Source organism: Equus przewalskii, chromosome 20 (assembly GCF_037783145.1).
Source record: "Equus przewalskii isolate Varuska chromosome 20, EquPr2, whole genome shotgun sequence".
Lineage (NCBI taxonomy): Eukaryota > Metazoa > Chordata > Mammalia > Perissodactyla > Equidae > Equus > Equus przewalskii.
In genome coordinates this window covers 41,438,111-41,459,850 of record NC_091850.1, presented here as the reverse complement: position 1 = coordinate 41,459,850, position 21,740 = coordinate 41,438,111, and the positions used below count along the sequence as shown (strand labels likewise).

Genomic DNA, 21,740 nt, shown 5'->3' with positions numbered 1-21,740 from the left:
CAATATATTAATCCCTGGCATTTTCCTCAATAGTTGCTATTAAGCTGCAGGATACACTTAGTGAAGTTACGAAGGAAGAAGACAAATCTGCATTTTAGCGGGAAGAAATAGGATAAAGTAGCTTACAATTAACCAACACTGATTCCTATCACTTTGATGGGGAAAGATATCACTACTGTTTTATAGTCAATGAGATTAGTTTTTTCCCTTTCTGGTAACAGCTGGTCAATTTTGTCACAAAAAGTTCATGTTTGCGAAAAAGCAGATTCAACTGGTTTCATTTCTTTGCTTGCTTAACAGCTTTAAGTTTAATTTACGCAACATAAAATTCACTTAAGTGTCCAATTCAAGTCGATTCAATTATATGGATCCATGTAAGGCTGTGATGACTAGTTTAACTGACTAACAAAGAGCACTAATCTATAATTTTGTTTCTTTACAACTATACTTATAGAATTAAATTTGATAGATATTATTAATTCTCTTCGTGTCAATGGGAGATGATGACCTCCTTGCTACCAAGTAGTAGAGTTATCTGACATCTATTGTGTCTGTAAGTACTTTGCTGCTTCTTGATGATAGCAAATTATTTTTCAGATATGCATTATCAATGGAGTACCAGAGAAAACTACCTTTGGTTCCATTGTCTGGTTCCCCAAAAATCAACGAGTAACATAACTTTTGATAATTCATTAAAATCAATATGAAAAATCTCCTCTTCCAGTTTTGTATTAGCACTAAAACTGTAAAATGGCTACTCCTATGCAGAAGGTAGTGTGCTTTCTCTGGAACATGGATTTGGGGTTGAGAGGAAGGAAAGCAATCCTGGCATCCTGCTCTAGAGCTGCGTGGGCCGTGCACAGTGCTGTGAAGGTGTTTTTTCGGTTTGCAAAGCACATTTCACAAAGGTCTAGGTATCAGCATTGTATAGGTGTGCACATAAAAACAACCTAACCAGAGTGACTTCACTGCCAGTCTTTTGCTCAGCAATCTTTTACCTGTGACTTTTATCTTGTGTGTATGTCACATGATCACAAGATGGTTGCTGGACTTCCAATCATTACAGGTGTTTAAATCCAGACGAAGGGAAGCCCAAGGAAGGAAGCATTCATATCTATATGGAGATATCAAAACTTTCCTAGAAATCCCCAGTTGTCTTTCCTTTATTATTTATTTATTTATTTTTGAGGAAGATTAGCCCTGAGCTAATACCTACTGCCAATCCTCCTCTTTTTTGCTGAGGAACACTGGCCCTAAACTAACATCTGTGCCCATCTTCCTCTACTTTATATGTGGGACGCCTACTGTAGCATGGCTTGACAGGTGACGCATATGTCCGCACCCGGGATCCGAACCAGTGAACCCTGGACCAACGAAGCAGGACATGTGAACTTTACCGCAGCGCCACCGGGCAGGCCTCTTGTCTTTCCTTTATATCTCACTGATCAGAACTATGTCACAGTAACTAAAGGAAGGCTGGGAAATTTAGCTTTTTAATTATGTTGCTACACTGAACATAATCAGAGTTCTGATAGGAAGGTAAAATGTTGATCTTGAGTGGACCAACACTAGTGTCTACTATAGTTCTTTGATTCTTTATTTCTTAAACACTACATAAAATGGACTTTTTGTGCTGTTAACCCCTATACATTCCACTGCAGTCCGGGAACTATTTAGAATTCTTCCCTAAAGAAGAGAAAGTGAGCTAATGTTTCTTTCAGTAAATTGATGATATGACACAGTTTTGAATTAATACATTCCATTTTTCTGTAAGAGGAACAAATTCTTTAGGACTGAGGCCACTAATTAGGTGCTTTTGTCTATTATGCAGTCAGTTGTAGGAAAATTATTTTAAAATGTATCTGTAATTATTTGTGCATGCAATTATTATTGTTATTTTCATTATATCAACTAGGAATGGGTTATGTAGATACTGTAGACCATAATTTAAATATTTTAACTTTTTAGCTGTTAATAAACATAAAATATTGCTTTTGGTAAAACAAAACTATTTTCAAGTAGATTTTCATATGGAATTATGTGAAATTAATATTGAAATCCATAAAACCTTTAAAGATGATTTATATCTTTTTATCCAAACATACATAGTGAACTTCCACAAACAATTGTTTTGTTCATTGTTGAAATGAAATAAATTTAAAGAGGTTAAATAGAACCAACTGTTGATGAATTTAATTACCTCACTTACAATGGAGAAAGAATGTTGGAAACTTTGTTTTCAGTTAGATCCCAAGAAACTTAAGAAGGCCTTCCAGTGAGTGCATATTTATAGCTGATTGATTTCTGCTACAAGATGTTAAGGAAAGGTCATTTTCAAGAATCAAAGCTATTGTAGGTCAAGACCTGCACATTAATGACAACTGTTTCGCAGAGAGCAAGCCAATTTATCTCAGCTAGAGACTATTCTGAATTGAGACAGTCAATTCTGAAGATAAAAGTTTGGTTGTTTTATCGTCTAACATTTCCTTTTAAATCATTATTCCAAATTTTCTACATGTAGATTTCCCTTATTTATAATGTTTGTAAAAGCTTTCCTTAAAATATCTGAAAAGGAATTTAACTACATAAAAGTTGATAAATGGAACTTGCACCTGAAAAAGATTTGTGTAGTTATGTGGATTAAAAACTTCTTCCAAACAAAATTATTATGCTTTTTACTTCAGATAAGACTATTTCAAACTCTTAGTCTGAGCACTACGTAATTTCAGATATTCTTCTCAATCTTAAGTGAAATAGAGGAGAACAAAAGAACTTTACTAAGTAGCTACATTTTTTTCAAGGATGGGGCTAAGAGTACTGCAATAATTTTCCCATTGGATTTAGGCACTATCATTCTAAATTTATATATAAGGAAACAGAAGCATAGAATTTAAGTAACTTGATCAATTTACTATGATACTAAGTAACATCTTAGGATTTGACCATGAGGTATCATTTTGGAATAAACCTTGGTATTTTGGAAAAAGAATAAACATGAATTACTACATTATATTAATTAAACTATAACATGACAAAATATCTTAATCTGTTCATAGTCAGGTCAAGTAAACAGTTTGTTTATTATATTTCCAACAGTGTCTTATAAAAATAAGTAATGATATTATCTGTGCCTTTAGAACTGAGAAGTACCGTTCGATGCAATGTGCTTTATTTGATGTCAAGTGTCCTGTGCCCTGTGGAATAGATGCTATTAGTGCAGAAGAATTTGACTGAGAAGAGATTTGAAAGCCAATATCCACCCTTTTTTGACACGTAGCAGAAACTACTCTAATGCTAAAATATACTTGAAGTGTTGAAGAAAGCAATATCTGGTATGCTCTCCGTAGATAATTAACATGCAGTCTTTCTAGTCTTATTATTTTTATGTACCTGAAAATTAAATGTAGTATTTATCAACAGAAATGCTTTCAGCTGCTATATTTTCCAATTAAATATTCATTCTTTAATAAGTAAAAATATATAAAGATTATAATCAAAATGATTCACAAGTTAAAAAGTAAACACATCAATATTAAATGCATAAATGTCCTAAAAGTCTTTATTAGGTGTGTGGCAAAAAGCCACTGTACACATGATTTATGCAACACTAGGAGTGACCATTGCTGATGTGTATGTTTCATGCTATTTATCATCAAAATAGCTGATATTCACCATTGTTAGCAGGTAAACAATCATAAATAAAGCTTAACTAAGATTTTGTAAAGCCACATATCCCTCTGTTTTCCCTGATATCAGATTTTAATCTAGGTTTCCATGTTTCCAGAGGTGACTATGAGGAGGACTCAACATATTTGTGGGAAATAGACACAGGCAGAACTTAACACATATGCAATATCTAAAATAAGGTGAAGTAATTCATAAGTTATTGACTATGAAATAGCTAGTAGAGAGAATCATCAATGGGTAGAAATGTCATGACCATTAAGAGATTTGCATTCTCAGTTAAAAATGGCACACCTGCCTCTTGTGTAATTCCCATTCTAAGATCCTAAAAAGATACATGGTGGATTTGTGGCTTTGTCTTTGAGCTAAGTCAAGAGAAGTAGTTCCTTTTTGTAGCATTGCAACTCAATCACTCAGCTTCTGCTGTCACCATCTGACAGAAATTCTGCAGTTTCTAAAGAGGTATAGAAAGCTTGAACACATTGATTTATTGATTTGAGAAAGATTAGACTTGAGCTAACATCTGCCACCAATCCTCCTCTTTTTGCTGAGGAAGACTGGCCCTGAGCTAACATCCGTGCTCATCTTCCTCTATTTTATATGTGGGAGGCCTGCCCCAGCATGGCTTGACCAGTGGTGCCTAGGTCTGCACCCAGGATCCAAACCAGAGAACGCCGGGTCGCCAAAGCAAACTTAACTGCTACACCACCGGGCTGGCCCTTTGATTTATTTTTAGTCCAGTTTACCCTAGATTAACTGGACTAGGATTGAGATTAGTGTTAATAAACAACCAATGAGCCCAGATTTCTCTTGACTTTGGTTCTCTGCCACTTCATAAGGCTCGCTCATTCAGCAGTCTTCCTCAAAATGCCTTGCTTGGGTTAGTTGTTTTCATGAACATTGAAATGGTTCCTTCACTTAATAAATCTAAAAGTATTTTCCTGCTGAATTAAAAATAATATATTCAAATAAAATTATCCTCATTAAGCCTACACTAATAAGCCTTCTTACATGATTCTGGCCAAATATATTATATGGCTTCTATATTTCATTGTTATCTCTAGTTTATTCTTTCATAGTCTGCATCTTTCAAATGGTAGTTAATGTTAAAATATCACTTTTTAATGGGCATTCCTCTTCTGTTGTTATACATTACGCAAACATCATGAAATAGTTACCTCAGCAAAACTTCTTTAAAACAATAAATTATTCACAAGATTTATATTTCATCATCCTGATTTATGGAATTTCAATGTAAAACAATACAGACTTCATTAAACCAATTATGTACAATATAGTAACTCAAGAGTCACGCAATTCATTTCTCTGGATAACGTCATTCATAGATGGTTTACATAATAGAAAGCAAGTTTCATTGGCAGCTCATTATTGGAAATCATCGTAAGTACCCAAAGGTACATTTTAACAATGGAAACAAAGTGATCCAAAGTCCTGATCTTAACCATAAGCACTCACAATTCTATTTGGGCACAAACTTATTATATTTGTTTCTTATTACAATTAGTCTGCATTGAAAATAATAGGAGACATTTTGAAATAGAGTCATGACAAATGAGAGGATAGAAGAAAAGTTATACTATTAAAATGTACCTTTATAAGTAACTGCTATCCCAACACTTCTTGTGTAACATCCCATCCATGGCAACTGATTCTTTAGTTTTTACTGTTTTATCTGTATTTTATTCCAGTCATTTTAAGCAAGCACAATTTCAACTAAATTCATTCTGAGGATGTTTAATTACACAGTAATAGGTCTTTTAAGCATAAATTACCAAAAGATCTTGGCTTTGGAGAGAATAATGAGTATTTGGTTTTATAACCCCACTTACCACTTTCTACAGACAACTGTCTAAGAGATTTGCATATTTAAAGAATCTTTATACTAGGACATATCTTCAGAGATTCCCATGATGCTTCAGTCACTATAATATTGAAATTAAAATGTATCAACATGGAGGCATGTAGTTCTTTCAATAAATCATTTCACTTAACGAAAGGAGCAAAGACTTGTAAGAGAAAGAAAATTTCATAGAGCAGTATTCCAATTGCAGTTTATTTATGTTCCAGATAAAATTTTGTTGTTTAATGAAGTACTTAATTGACCTATAATAAATATGTATAACCAAATGCAATTTTGTTTGACTATTATGTTACTAATATATTTTCTTCACTAAAGCACACACTACAGCAGAGTCCAACACTAGTCAAATCTCATCCTCGGTGGCCTGCTTTATCTATTCAAAGTGCATACACACATAGACACACAAACACACACCCACACGCACTCAAACACATGCAAACATTCACCCCAACACACACAGATGCAGAATTGGTAATTGTTTTTTAACAAGTTCAACAAGTGTATGGAAATTTTTAATAAATCTCTTTAATATGCCTGTAACTCAGCAATACTCTATTAAGTAAATATAATATTTATTTATAAATAAACATTTGGCCATGTAAAGCGACAGTGAATGGACTAAAGCCATGTGTGTCTGCACATGCGTACATGTGTGTGCACGCATGCTCACGTATGTGCGTGTGTGATCTTAAACAAGGTAATTGGAACATAGCGTCCTTGTTTCTTTCCTCTAGGGAGATGCATATTTAAAGGGAAAAATATACTTCTTTCACTTACAAAACCACCACGGTTATTGGGAAAAAAGAACAAAATAAGCAATACTAAGATCAAACATTGTTTTAAGATTGACAAATAATTCTAAACCCTCCTACCAGAGCAATAATGTGTACAGGTATGTATGAACATTTTTGTCCCATAACCTTGATTATTTGGTTAATAAACATTTTTACTTCTAAATATTTAATAATATCTTGGCACTAAAAGAATTTGCATATCTCATACTTATTTTAAGTCACATTATATTATTTATTTTTATCTCCCAAGTTCTGTTTTTTACTTCATTTAATTATGTATGATCATTTATATTATACTTATAGTGTATATAAGATATGGATATGTATGTATATGTGTATATTCTTCATTTACATATCTATATACATTCTTCATTGTTTTCTTCTTAAATTATGGAAATTCAAAGGTTTTGCAGCATGTCTGAGATCTATTCTTACCCAGTGTACTTATGTGTTGAAGCACACCAGGCAAAGAAAGAAGGTAAGTCATCTGGTCAAATCTTCTTGTAAACATGATGACAACACTCCTAGTAAACAATCTGGTGGTATTAGGTATTGGGAGTATGCTGTTTAGAGCATCTTTTCAGGTGGATGTACCTGATTGCCTAAGATAATGGTTAACAAACCTGGAATCTATACACTTATGGATCAAGGTTCCCCGAAAAATGTGTTGTATGCTATGTATTTACATGATTATAAAGAGATGTTTATGACTAAACACGGCTCTATTTTGTGTTAGTTATGTTACTGTGCCCTTTACTTGAAGATCCCACATGTTAACCTGATTCAGAGTGTATCTAACATGACCAGAGGATGTAGGGAGATGCTGGAACATCCTGGATCTCTCTCTGCTTCATCTATGTCTCATGATACGTATATCTTTGAAATTATTCATAAAACTTGAGACATTTCTTACTGAACATTTGGCTTCATTAAAAACGGGTTTATATTTAGCCAAGTTTTTATTAACAAACTGTTTCTTAATGCGGCCATGAGCTTTTTGTGGTTTTTAGATTATGCTGCTGTAACATAATCCTATAATGCATTATTGAGTACCCTTCATTTCATTTTGGCATCACATAATATAATATGATATGATTGTTTTGTCCAGAGAAAAGAGAAGAAAGAGAGCAGAATTCATATTTTTCCTGAAAAAAATGTTCATATTTCTTTGGCTTTATTTTCAGTTAATTTCTTTTACATAACACAACACATGAGGGCTAAAGAATTCCCTCAATGCAACGATGTAATGTAATGTCATATGTACGTAATGTCATATATATATCACTTTTTGTGACAATCAAATTCAAATAAAGTATGGAAAAATGTACTCTCTTTGGCAAAGAAGTAAAATTAATATGTAAACAAAACAAATAATACACTTGAAAATCTCGTTTTATCTAATACTTCATAGTTGGAGTACATAACCAAGTATTATGTAACACTCTGTATTAAATAGGGAACATTTATTTAAATGTAAAAAATATGCAAAGATAAAAAGATTTTTACTAGTAGCAGTATAAATAATAAATAATCAAAATATGAAGGAAAGCAGTTAATTCATCTTCAGTTATCCAATCACATTGTTTTACAAAAGTGAAGGCATTTCTAAATGTGCTAAAATAACATCTGATGTAGAAATGTACACGGAAATAAAAATAGGGCTTTCTTTTATCGTAGCATGCATCTGCGCACAAATTATACGTAAATGCACTAACCTGTTTTGGGATCTACGGAGAAGTAGGGTTGTCCCTGGAGAATACTGTAAACCACCCGAGCGCTATTTCCATAGGTAGGGTCATCGGCATCAGTAGCTGTCACCTGTAGAACAGAGGTACCTGTGCATTCAGGAAAACAAATTTTAGTGTGTGATGGCATTTAGCACATGATTAACTTGTACATAGAAAAAGATTATGCTGAAATATCTACAGAGGGCTATCATGGATGTGTCCTATTAAATTTAATTCTTACATTTATCTGTCAAAAATATTCCTTGCTTTCTTTTCCTGCCATCAACTGTATCAAATGAGGATCCAAAGTAGAACCTTTGGTCTCTGATATTTTAATATGGCTCTTTATGTGCTAATACCATTGTGAATGGGGCTCTTTTTCTTTTTTTTAAAGATTGGCACCTGAGCTAACAACTGTTGCCAATCTTTTTTTTTTCTGCTTTTTCTTCCCAAATCTCCCAAGTATATAGTTGTATATTTTAGTTGTGGGTCCTTTTAATTGTGGCATGTGGGACACCACCTCAATATGGCCTAATGAGCGGTGCCATGTCGGGGCCCTTGATCCAAATTGGTGAAAGCCTGGGCCACTGAAGCGGAGTGCGCGAACTTAACCACTGGGCCACGGGCTGGCGAAGGGGCTTTTTTGACAATCACATAATCAGGGTTGGGATGGATTGATGCTCAAGAATCAAACTGGTATTAACTAAGGAGTGAAGTCAAAAGTACGGTGAGGGTGCACATTGCATTCTACATGACTATTCAGAAAAGTGGCGGGATGGTTTGTGTTTAGGTGGGAAGGTGGGTGAGTTGACGTTAAATTATCAGTGGCATCAAGATAGTACATTCAAGTCATTTTTCAACATTCGTGGAGCGATTTCATCATTCTTATTTCTTACATGGACTATTAATGCGTCTCCTAAGTCATCCCGAAGGTTCAGATCTTATTTCTTCAGGCTCTTATACACAGTACCGACATAATTATCGTCTACAATTGGTATCAGGACATGCCTATCACACTGGATTTTGAAGATTAAAATGTAATTTATAAACTTCAAAATACCGTATTTTGAGGTAGTAAAATTAGTGGATCTATTATGTTGTTTTCGTTATGTTTACCACTTTTAAACACTATTTGCATAATTAGATACATCTCTATCAGATTTTGGTTATTCCTAAATGAAAACTAATCTAAGCGTAACATGACAACCATCTATTAAGGGCTATACAACCTCATTGTAGAATTAGGAGGTGGAGCTCTCATTTATTCAAGAAATGTACTTGATGAATCATCTAATAGTGCATACTTGATATTTTATTCTGCTAACTAGAAAAATTCTACCTACTAATTTGGGTTATGTATCAAACAAAAATATTTCCACAATCAAGTGAGCCTGTATGAAATTCTACATTCATTTTGGCACTTGACTCTGGAAGTACTAACAATTTTCAGTTTTTAATTTTAGTAATTACTTTAATGATTTAGGTGTAACACACCTATTAAGGGTCTAATATCTGTTCAACTACACAGTTTTTACTTCCATGCTGAAATTCTGACACAATTTTAAGCAAAACTTGGTCTGTGCCTTCAAGGGACCCTAGAAAACTTAATAGAATTAGTAAGCCAACTTCACCTGACAACCCTTGTTAGTAGATCATAAATGTCCATGGATTTTTAATAACAAATGATGATTCTGACCTCCAAAGAGTATTTTTACACTGAGAGTCTAAGCAGAAATATGAGTAGCAATTATGCATACTCAGAAGGGAAGGACTGTGCTAAGTCTAAAAGAAATTAATTATGGATAATAAAATATGATGGCAACACCAAATGCTGGCAAGAATGCTGAGAAACTAGGTCATTCAAACACTGCTGATAGAAATATAAGTGTAGAAGATTCTTATAAAACAAAACACACATTTCCCATACAGCCCAACAAATTGTACCCTTGGGCATTCATATTAAAGTAATGAAAACGTATGTTCACATAAAAACCTGTTTACAAATATTCACAGAAACATTATTTGTAGCAGCCCCAAACTGGAAATAACCCAGATGTCCTTCAATGAGAAAGTGGTTAAACAAATCATGGTACATTCATACTATGGAATACTACTGAGTAATTTGAAAAACCAGACTATTGATATAGGCAACAACTTGAATGAATCTTCAGGAATTATACCCAGTGGGAAAAAAAGACCATCCCCAAGGCCAATCCCGCATATACTGTATGATCCCATTTATTTGACTCTTTTGAAATGATGATATTTTAGAGATGGATGACAGATTAGGAGCTGCCCGAGGTTGGGGAGGAGGAAGTAGAGGGAGGTGAGTTTGGTTAATATATAAGGGCAACATGAGGGATCCTCGTGATGGTGGACCTGTTCAGTATTTCCATTATGGTGGTGGATACATGAACCTACACAGGTGATAAGTTACACAGAACTAGACACACCCACATATACACATACAAGTAAAACTATGGAAATGCAAATAAGATTGGTTGATTAAATCATTTCCATAACCTGGGTATGATATTGTTTTATAATTTTGCAAGATGTTACCAGTGGGGAATATGTGGTAAAGGGTACAAGGACTCTCTCCATATTATTTCTCACCACTGCATATGAATCTATGATGATCTTAAAATTAAAAGTTTAAAAAAAAACCAAAAACGTCTTCTTGCCTTAGTGCTAGTCCATTCTTAGAGAGTCTTATCTGGGCTTGTGTGTGTCTCATGAGTTTTTTCATTATAGCACTACACTTTCTGGCCTGATAAAACTTTCCAGAGCTAGTCACATGTAGGCTATCTCTTCCACTACTAAGTATAGAATATGAAGTTATAAAATAATAAGGTATAGAATATAATGAAGTTATAGAATTTTAAGGATTTTCCTATGATGTCACAATACTTGTTCCATCCCCAACATTCATCTCTCCAGATTGTTCTGATTATACCAGTCGGTAGATATTCACAAATACAGCTTGGTTTAGGAGGCATTTTCATTGGTACCTAATTGAAAAAATTAAAATCTGTAGTAGGTACTCAGATCAGGCTCTAAAATTGTAAAAAGCCCATATAGCGGCTAGAACGTTATAAAACTCTATCAGTCAAATCTTTGATCTGATAGGAAAAATACTCATAATACTGGGCATATAGGGATTACTGGGATTCAGAAAAGAGAAAACAGTACAGAAAGCTATAAAATAAAGGCAATTAAGAAACCTCACTTACAAAATCCTAAGGTTTTGAAACTTGCTCTGGCCACGCAATAACGACTAAGTCTAAATAGTTTTTAATGTCTTAAAGGAGTCCCCAAGCAACCATTCCATGGAGCAAGCTGAGAAAGACAGTGGAAGATCACACCTCCTTTGTGGTGATAGGCTGTGTCACCACACAAAAGAAAAACAGTGTTCTGCCTGGCTTGAGGTGTCTGCAAAATCCAGCCTTGTTAAGTGAAAGCTTTGATGCCTGAACAGAGTGACAAGTGAAATGGAGACCAAGGAGAAAAGGAGAAAGAAAAGAAAGAAGGGTAGCGTACTGGTGTTGATTGACAAAGTGATGGTTTAAAGTAGCAGAGGGAAGTGAGCAGAGTAGAAAAAGGGTTCAGGGCAGAAAAAGAAAATATAATTACTCTCTTCTTTGGTCAAAAAGTATGGTCATTAACAGCTACACCTATCTCTGCACAGTAGGTCTCACAGGTATTGGGTAATTCTATTTGTGTGTGAAGTGAGGAGCAGCAAATTACCTCTGTCACTGTACTTGGTGGTGGCATCTGAAGGGATCAGGCTACCACTTGGAACACGCTCATTGCTGACTAGTTATGCACACATACATGCACAGCAAGCCTGACCAAAAGTCAACCTGCTGGGAATACAGCAAGGGTAGAGAGAAACAGCAGGGATGGAAAATAAATCCCTTGCTCAATTGTTCAAGGATTTCTCACGGAGAAGAACTGATAAGGAAGTTTCAGGCCAAAACAAATATGTGCACATACTTATCTCACTCTCTCATTTATTTCAAGTCCAAATGGGAAAATTATAAGAACCACTGGTGCTTTGGGAAGTTCTTTTATATTAGAAAAATATTTTATTTTCATAAAACATATATCAATAATCAAAAAATTAGAACTCTTCACAGTTTGTATTATGGGTTGAATTGTTTTCCCTCCAAGTTCACATGTTAAAAGTTCTAAACTCCAGTCCTTCAAGAGGTGACACACTTATTTGGAAATAGAGTCACTGTAGATGTAGTTTATTAAGATGAGATCATACTGGAGTTGTGTGGGCCCCTACTCTAATATGACTGGTGTCCTTATAAAACTGGGAAATCTGGAAACAGACAGCCACACACACACAGGGAGTAATTTATGTGAATATGAAGGCAGAGATTGGAGTGACACTTCTACAAGCCAAGGGAAGTCAACTATTGCCAGTAAACCAGTAGAAGCTAGCGGAGAGGCTCGGAACAGATCCTTCCCCAGTGTCTTCAGAGGGTGCCTGGCCCTGCTGCCCGCCTGACCTCAGACGCCCAGCTTTAGAAACAGCGAGGCAATAAACTGTTGTTTAAGCTACCTAGTTTGTGGTACTTTCGTACAGCAGCCCTAGCAAACGAATACAGTGTGTTATAGAGGCAAAGAAATGATGTTTATGCTCAGAATTTACAATTGTTCTTTAACTGAATCTTGAAAAGAGTTTGAAGTTACAAGTCCAGAAAAAAAATGATGGATAATTTCTTATGCTGTTTGATGCCAGATACGTCATAACTGAGATAAAATAAAAAAGTTCATTTCACAAGTAGAAAAATTAATTAGGTAGAAATTCGTGTATTTGATTTTTTTTTTTTAACAGTAGGCACTACTAGGGATCTATCTGTTTGAATTTCTAAGTGAATTAATGAGTTATATTGGTTATTTTAATGAAGAATTTTTACCCCTGGTTAAAAATTTAAGTGAAAAAAAACATCAATGTTTACACATCTACGTCTGAGAAAAATTTCCCATGTTATACAATTCAATTCCTTTACTTGTGCTATGTGCCCTAACTGCATATGTAGTAGAAAAGGGAAAATTATTAACCTCTACAGAGCTAGACTTCCAAATTAAAAAATATAAAATGACGCCTTAAAGTCAATTACTCCACTAGAATATTAAGATAAGAATCCGATTTTTTCTGGAAATTATTATATGGATTTGTCAATAGATATTAAACCAACAGCCCTTCCCCATATAATTGGCTTCCAATCAAAGAAAACTTTAAAAAGTGCTATACAAGCTTTCTTAATTTTTACAACTGTTTCCATTAAAAACAATAACCAAAGAAACACTGCATTTTAAAGTTTCATTGGCTATTCAGTGTACAATATTTTCCTGTTAAATATTTCCTATGGCACACACTCAGCTGTTCCCATCCTAGGGATTAGTGCCTCTCAGTTGATGTTTTATACAAATCTGAAAAGATTTAAGTACATAAAAAAGCTTTCAAGATATCTTTTCTACAATAAAACTTAAGTCGTGTTTCCTTTGGGGATTGCCCTGTGTCATTCTTTTCATTTGGTTTCCTTTTGTATGACTGCTTTATAAATAGCGCACATTTTGTAAAGTTACATACCAGTGAGAAGCAGAGTGGACTTTCTCAAAAGTCTCTAAAGACCAATTTGAAATATTTAATAAGGCATTTTAATACCAAGCAAATATTCTCTGAGGTTGCAAATCGTTATGCATGACTTGTCATGGTTCACAGCTCTGTTAAAATCTCAAGTGAATCAGTGTTGAGCAAGAACTTTGAGTAAAAATAAGCTGAAGATTTATGAAGGCAGAGAATATCTCTCTGAAGGAATCTCTTAGGGCTTAATTCTCAGAAGATTTTCCCAGAGACTGTGAAAAAGCAATAGTCATCAAGATTCAACTTAAATTTCATTCCACACAGGAGAACTATAATTTCACCAACAGAGCAATAACACAGGATTCCAGTCACTGTGTAATTTCACAGAGCTTTGAGTATTCACCCAAGAGTCACTGGATTTAAACAAAGATCCTCTGTAAGAATACTTATGAAACATCTGGGTACCAAAACAAAAACCGCTATTGTAACTGTATATTTTAAATTATGGCTATTGTTAATTTCTCTGCACCCTCAATTGGATTCTTTTAATGGAACTACCTAATGTCAAATTTCCTATTACTCAAGTAAATTTTATATTATATTCCATAAATGGAAGAAAATTGATTAAGGAAATAATGTTTATTTAGTGCCAATGATGTAGGAATCCCTCAGCGATATGCTATTTAATTTAATAATGAGATTAACCTATTGAGAAAGTGAAATTTAATGCCATTTTACATGGGGGCATTGAGGTTCAAAGAGGTCAAATAGTTGACAATTGGAAAAGGAAGAATTCCAGCTTGGTCCTGTCTATTTTGATATGTGACGTTCTTTCTCATATATTCTGTTGCTCCACCCAGTTATGACCTGTTTAATGTACTTTAATAATTACAATATCTTCTGCCCCTTTTCTTGTGTGTTTCCTTGGTGGTAAGTAATGGCAGTCCAGATGCTTCTGCATGGGGAGAGGCAGCATTATACTTCACCCCCCATAGCCAAAGGCCAAGTGAGTAAATATATTTTGTCAAATGAAGGTGCGTGGTAGAATACTTAAGGGGAAGCAGCCTCTGGAGACCGACAACACCATTGTGCTCTGCTGCAGCCTTACACAATGCTCACAATTCTCTTATGCAGAGCAAAGGTTGCAGTAAAAAGTGACTGGACTGACCTTATTCCCACCAGTCTTATATATCTTCTAAATACATTTTCATGATGCTCTCAGATTAATTTCCTATCCTGTTCTGCTCTGTTTGCAGGAACCTAACACCTGCCATTGACATTGATTAGCGTTCCTTATCAACTGAACAATGGCAGGTGCTAGAAGGAAATTGAAAAACAGAAAAAAATAAAAAGGCATCTCTCTTTCTTTCTTTGTCTCTCCCCTCATCCCCCCTCCCCCTTTCTGCTTTGAGTGGTGTCTCTGGCCGTCAAGACATTTCTTCAGTGGTTGAAACTTCCTCTCAGTTGCCACCCTTCCATGGTCCATGCAATAAAGCCCAGCTCCTGGGGTCAGGTAACACTACTTTCCCAGCTTTAGGGATGGTAGACTCCTTCACTGGTTACCTCACAGTCCAATATTTGGCTTTTCAGTTCTCCTATCATTTTTGTAATTTGTTCCACATACTTAGCCCCTTTTATTGAACTATAACTGGCAGTGGATTTGGTTTTCCTGATTAAATTCTGTCTCATACAGAGGTATTAACAGGTTTCTTCCTAACTATCTTTCATCCCTTTTCTGAGTAATGACTATACATTACCAAATATAAAGGTTAGATTCTTTACTTGATTCTAATACAGTTAGTATTTTTAAACAAGAATCTAGGTGTTCTTTACATTCAATAACTTGAAATTATTCAACAAAATGGAATCTGGCAAATATATCGTTTGGAGAGTTGTTCATTGCCTGCAAAATAAAATGATGAGACTTCAGAAGAGAATTTTTTTAACATGGAGGAAAATTCATACATATGTATAGTGTATAGATATCCATCTATCTGTAGATACAGATATATAGTGTTAAACCATTCGATACTTCTTAAAGTATTCTACCGGTTATTTTCCTGGTTTAGCATATGTGGTAATTAAGACCATTCCATTGTTGCTGATTTAATATCAGTTTCTTATCAAAAATTAGAATTTGTATCTATAAATTGCTTTAATTTTCACTCTTTGGAAAGATCCCACTTGAAAAATAAAAGTTAACAAATTTAGCATTGTCCTGAATAATGAAATCTTATTTCACCTGAATTTTCCTTCAACAATAACAACAAAAGCAGAAACAAAACCAAAACCAAATAAACAATGAAACAATAACCACTCTAAAATAGAATACCAGGGATAGAAACATTTTGTCCTTGTTTGCTCACAAATGTTGTCAATAATATTTCAGAAGAGTTTCATAAAGTAATATATATTCATAATATATATACTACGTATTATATATACCATGTTTATGTAAATATATATGTATATGTACATACTACACACACACTAAATGACATTTAATCATTGAGAAAATAATTCCAATTTATTTTTTACTAGTTACCTGGAAAAACTGATTTCTAAAATATGATAATAGCACAGTCTATACATTTTAACGTAAGCAAAAATAAAATAAAATAAAACAATACAGATATAAAATTAAAAGCCTATCTTTTTAGCTTCCAAGCCTACTCCCACCAGATCCGCTATTTGAATGTAGCAACTTTGTCTTTGCCCTCTACTTGTTCTTTCACTATAATAAATTTTCTGATTCTATCACAATTGAAAAATACTCATTAATACACCATAATTAAAGATGAAAAATGCACTGCATTTATATTACCTCCGAACACTACTCCTGAACATGCAATTTTAATTACATTATTAATTTTAAGTATGCTAGTATTACTTTTATCACTATAGATAAAATGATTAAATCCTTATATCTTGCTTCATTAATTTCAGGCAGCAAATACTGGGCCCTAATGATTTCTGAGGAAATATATATAATTCAACAGCTTTTCACCCTTGATTTTTGTCAGTTATGTACGTGAGGTCCTTGTAGTATACAACATTATATTACGTTCTTCCTCTACAAAAAAATTACTTTTATGCTTTTACTATGATTTGATTTGAGAGACTGAATATACAGTGGACAATAGCAAGACCCCATATAAAAATAGAACTCTGACCCACATTCTGCAACAACCAGCCCAAGAAACTGACTCTATCTACAAAAAACAGACCAAGAGCCAGGCTACTATCTCTAAGTCAGACTTGTAGGAAGTCAAATCACGGTCACTAGCAACAATCCAAGAAGCCAAACAATAACATTTAATCCCAAATGGCCAGGACTTGATTAATAACTTTCAGTTTCCCTGATTTTTTCCCCCATTTCCAACTTAAGACCCATAAGATAAAGCAAAATCTGCATCCTTAACTAATCACATAAGACACTCTGCTTCTAGTTAGCTCCCCTACAGCTTCCCCAGTCCATCCTGGGAAGTCCTTCCAATCATGCCATCCTGGAAGCAATCCCCTTTTGTCCACTATAAATCCTTCCCACTCCTCTGCCTGCTTTTAAGTCTTCGCCAAAATGCAAGTGATGGTGGTAAACTCTCTTGCTATAGCAAACTGAAGAAATAGCCTTTGCTCCTTCTCATTTGGTTGATCTTCATTTAATTCCACAGATTATAAGAAATCAAGAAGTAATAAGCACTCTTTGATTACATAAGAAATTATTCTCTCCAAAACTAATTCATGTGACTTGAATAACTCGAAAAGATGCAAATGCGTTATTTCTAAGCTTTTGTAAACAAAATGAGAATGTTCAAAGTGTCAAGATCAATGACGTTTCAGAATTCTTTAGTGCGTATGGCATATTTTTTACTCATTTTATATATGCAATATATTCTTCTTTCTAGACGTACTGTATAGCTCACTATTTTGTTAAAGTTAATAATATTATCACTATTAGAAGTGGTTCTTAATTTTTCCTACTCTTTCTATGTCTGAAGTTTTCTCAGTCCTTTCATGTTTGAAAAATCCTAATTTTGTCTAATATTTGATCAATTATCTTTCTGCTGGAATCCAAGTAGAATTTTTATACAGTTTGCCATTGTCTTCTTATTTCCATCATTTCTCATAAAAAGCATAATATAGAAAAATGTTTGTCCTTAAAAATGTATCTCTTTTATTCTTACATGTTACTATTTCTTCATTATCCAAGGCAATCCTAGATGTAGATTTTAAAATTAGTTAATTTATTAATTTTCCCGTTTGGTGTTTATTTAGATTTTTTCAAGTTGAAGATTCATGTTCAATATCTTTTTTCTTTCACAATGAAGGTAAGACATTTTCAGTTGATCATCCACGTCTGTCAATGTATCTTATATGTTTTTCTATTTCATCCTTTTTGTTCTACATAATGTGAGATGTCTCTGGCTTCTTTTAGATCACCAACTTAGTCTTCAGCTATGTCCATTACATTATATAGTCCATTGATTATTATTTGTTTTAATTTCAGTATCTTATCTTTAATTTTAAAATTCTATTTTCTGTTCTTTGAAAATTTTATTCTTCATTTCAATCTGCTCTTGTTTAATGAATGCATAAAATCTCAGATTTCACAGTTTAAAAAAAGTAGATTGGTAATTTAAATTATTTTCTTTTATCTGAATTCTCTGTTTCTTTGTAGTAGATGATTGTTCAGTTTTATTTTAATCCCTGTCCTTTGAATTGTTCCTTTATCTTGAAAAAAAAAGATGAATGAATAGACAAAGAAAATGTGAGATACATATATAATGGAATATTATCCAGCCTTAAAATAAGAAGGAAATCCTGCCATTTGCAACAACATGGATGAATCTGGAGGATATTAAGCTAAGGAAAATAAGCCAGACACAAAAGGCAAATACTGTATTACCTTACTTATATGTGGAATCTAAAATATTCAAACTCATAAAGTAGAGGGTAGAGTGGTAGCTCCCAGGGGCAGGGGGAGGAAGAAATGGGAGATATTGGTCAAAGCTACAACATTTCAGTTGTGCAAGATGAATAAGTTCTAGAGATTTAATATACAGTATGGTGACTAGAGTTCCCCAAGAGGATAAATCCTCTTAATTTACTAAGAGGATAGATCTTAAGTGTTCTCATCACACAGGCACAAAAATTCAAAAAAAGAAAGTGGTAGCTATGTGAGGTGATGGATATGTTAATAAGCTTGATCATAGGGGTCATTTCACAATGTTTACATATATCAAAGCATCAAGTTATACATCTTAAATATATACAATTCCTATTTATCAATTATATCCTAGTAAAACTGAAAAAATTAAAATTAAAACGAAAAAAAGAAAGTGAGTTAAGTTCTCTGTTAAATAGGAATGCTACATCTTAATAAGTTTGGCTGGATGGGTGTGTATACTTGCCAGACAAGTGGAAGACTCTTATGTCCCCAAAAGGAAGAGTAATTTGCATCAGAAGGGACTTTGTGACATTTGCTTACTGGTAAAAGTTGTTTTACTCTTTTTTGTTCCCTTTTTAAGTGGATCTTTGGTTTACTGAAAGCTATTTTCTCCTTCATTTTCGTGTTCCAATACCCCCATATGAGCCATCCTTAGGAAAAAAAAAATCATTAAAGCCTTTATGGTAGAATAAAAATACACATTTTCTTTGTATGTACATAAGAGGTTTAAAGAAATCTTCCTTGTCATGAAAGCTTTAATTTAACGATTTGCCCTAGTGACTTTCCCAAGTCCTTCTCTGTGTTCTTGGATTTACAAGGGATTTCTTGCACAGAACAATTTTCACCTATATAGCTTATGGCTATAAATTTGACTTGTCTCTTTTTCTCCATTAATTCAGTTTTCAATGCTCCAGGAATTTTCAGAATCTCTTATCCACTGTTGGTACCCTATCTTGTCCTTATGATTTCTTTCTGAGATATTTATGGTTTCTTTTAGGAATATCCTCTCTGACATGTCAAAGGGAGATATGTCAGGAAGAGCAGGTTAAGTTATGTTGCAGTAACAAACAATCCCTAAATTTCAGGGGCGGTAAACAACAAAAGTTGATTTCTCACTCACACCGCACGTTATGGTTGGACTGGTGCTACTTTGCTAAAAGTTCTCTTCCCTCAGGGACACAGGCTACTGAGCCACTACCCTCTACAAAGTTGCTGTAGATCAGCATTGACAACGGTTCTTTTCAATCGAGACTATTACAGAATGTTTTGGAATTAAAACTTTACAGTAAAGTTATATAAGAATATTTTATATTTGTAGTTCTTGTTCTCTGGCTCATCTACATACAATGTTTGTTTCTGCTTTCTCTCTCGATGAATAGCAAAACTAATTCTAAGTTGAGATCAAATTATTTAAACGTATAATCTAGATCATTCAAAATACAGAAAACATAAACATATTGCACGCATGCTACTCTGGATCAATACATACAGGTGAGTGTATGAAAAGCACCTGATCAGGTGAATCAGAGTACAGACAGTAGGGTCCTATGGGCTCACTAAGCTGGTTGTTTTGTTATAATATATATACAATTAAAGATTGAAAATTAAACCTGGTGAAACAGGTTTATGAAACGTTGCTTGGAATCACTATGTTCTCTGTGTATTTGTCAGTTGCAGTCTCATTAGGTGTTTTAGTCACACAGACCCTGAGTCAGAGTGTAAATTTAGTTACAAAGCAATTCCAAACCCAATGTTCTTAATCTCTTTGCTGAAAAGAAAATAGAGAAAAGTTCCCATTCAATCTCTATTTGTTAATTGTATTTATATTACCGGATACTTTACATTAGAGAAGTAAAACATGATCTCAGTAAGAAAAATAAACACAACTCTAGTGCCATTTCCTTTAAAAAAGTAATCTTAACAGTGTCTTGTGTGTCTTTCCATAACTCTATCTCTGCTCATTCCAGGGTCTAATATGTAGTCATGCATATATTAAACAGAACACCATGCAGCTTTTTCTGCACATAAAAATATGTCATGGACATATCCATGCCAACTAGGTAAATACAATTTTAATAGCTGCATGACATTCCACATTGTTTATTGATGCAGATTTAGATTCTCCTAGTAGTGTTACTTTATACTGCTGCATAACAATTGGGTAAAACAAAAGCCATCACATATTCTTATATTTGTGTTTGTTTGTTTGTTCCTTGCTATACACATGTGATGCTGTGATAAGCTTCCAGAGCAGTGTCCCCTTCTGAAGGGGCACAACTTTTCCAATATTCCATGGCACTTCAGTGTAACACAGCAGTGGAAGATTTAAAGAGATCATTTAGCTCGTGAAGGAGAAAAAGGTCTAGACTGACCTTCACAGAGCTCTCCCCCTCCAATGTATGGGAGAAAGAAAATATTTCCCATTTACTAAGGTGGGAAATGAAATGTAGCTGAGAGAAACTCACTGGGTCTCAAGAGAACCTGCAATTAAGACAGATGGCAGGAGGCCAGGACTATCAAGCACTGACCACTGAAAACCAGTGGGAACAACATCTCAAAGATGACAGCAGGAATCTATGAGGCCCTGACATTGCTCCTTCTCACTGGGCCACCTCTTTCCCCCTGGGCTGCTCCCTTCACCTGATTGCTGTTCCACCACTCTGTACCTGACTCCTACAAAATGGAGAAAACTAAAAATCGTGTCTCAAAAAAGAAAGTCAAACTCCACAATAGAATTAGAAATCAAGTTCAATTAAAAGTTGAATTTATTGCAAATCGAAGCTTTTAGAAGGAAATTTAGGCAGCATATACTCAATATAGTGATTTTACACTTAAAAATCTTCTTCAACTTATAAAACTTCACAATAATTTCAATTTATGAAATTTTAATAAAATACAGGGGCAATAGCATAGACCAGCTCATATTATCAGTGATAATTGAGTAACAGTAAGTATCTATTATGAGACTTTTGGTTTGACCTATTTCTTGAGTAGGAAAGAAAAAAAGAAAGAAACAACAACACAACAAAGGTGGTCATTATTTGGATGAATTTATATAAAATGTTAGTAAACTTTTGCCAATAATAAAAATGATTTTAATAAG

General features: G+C 34.1%; 1 protein-coding gene across 8 annotated transcripts in view; it reads right to left on the bottom strand.

Annotated features, from left to right (window-relative positions):
- CDH18 (cadherin 18) overlaps window positions 1-21,740 on the bottom strand; it is a 905,084-nt gene that overhangs the window by 202,777 nt on the left and 680,567 nt on the right. For all 8 annotated transcript variants that reach the window (XM_070587164.1, XM_070587159.1, XM_070587166.1 and 5 more), the window contains one exon: window positions 8,076-8,195. In XM_070587164.1, coding sequence (XP_070443265.1) covers window positions 8,076-8,195 — 120 coding nt within the window. The remainder of the gene's footprint in view (window positions 1-8,075; window positions 8,196-21,740) is intronic.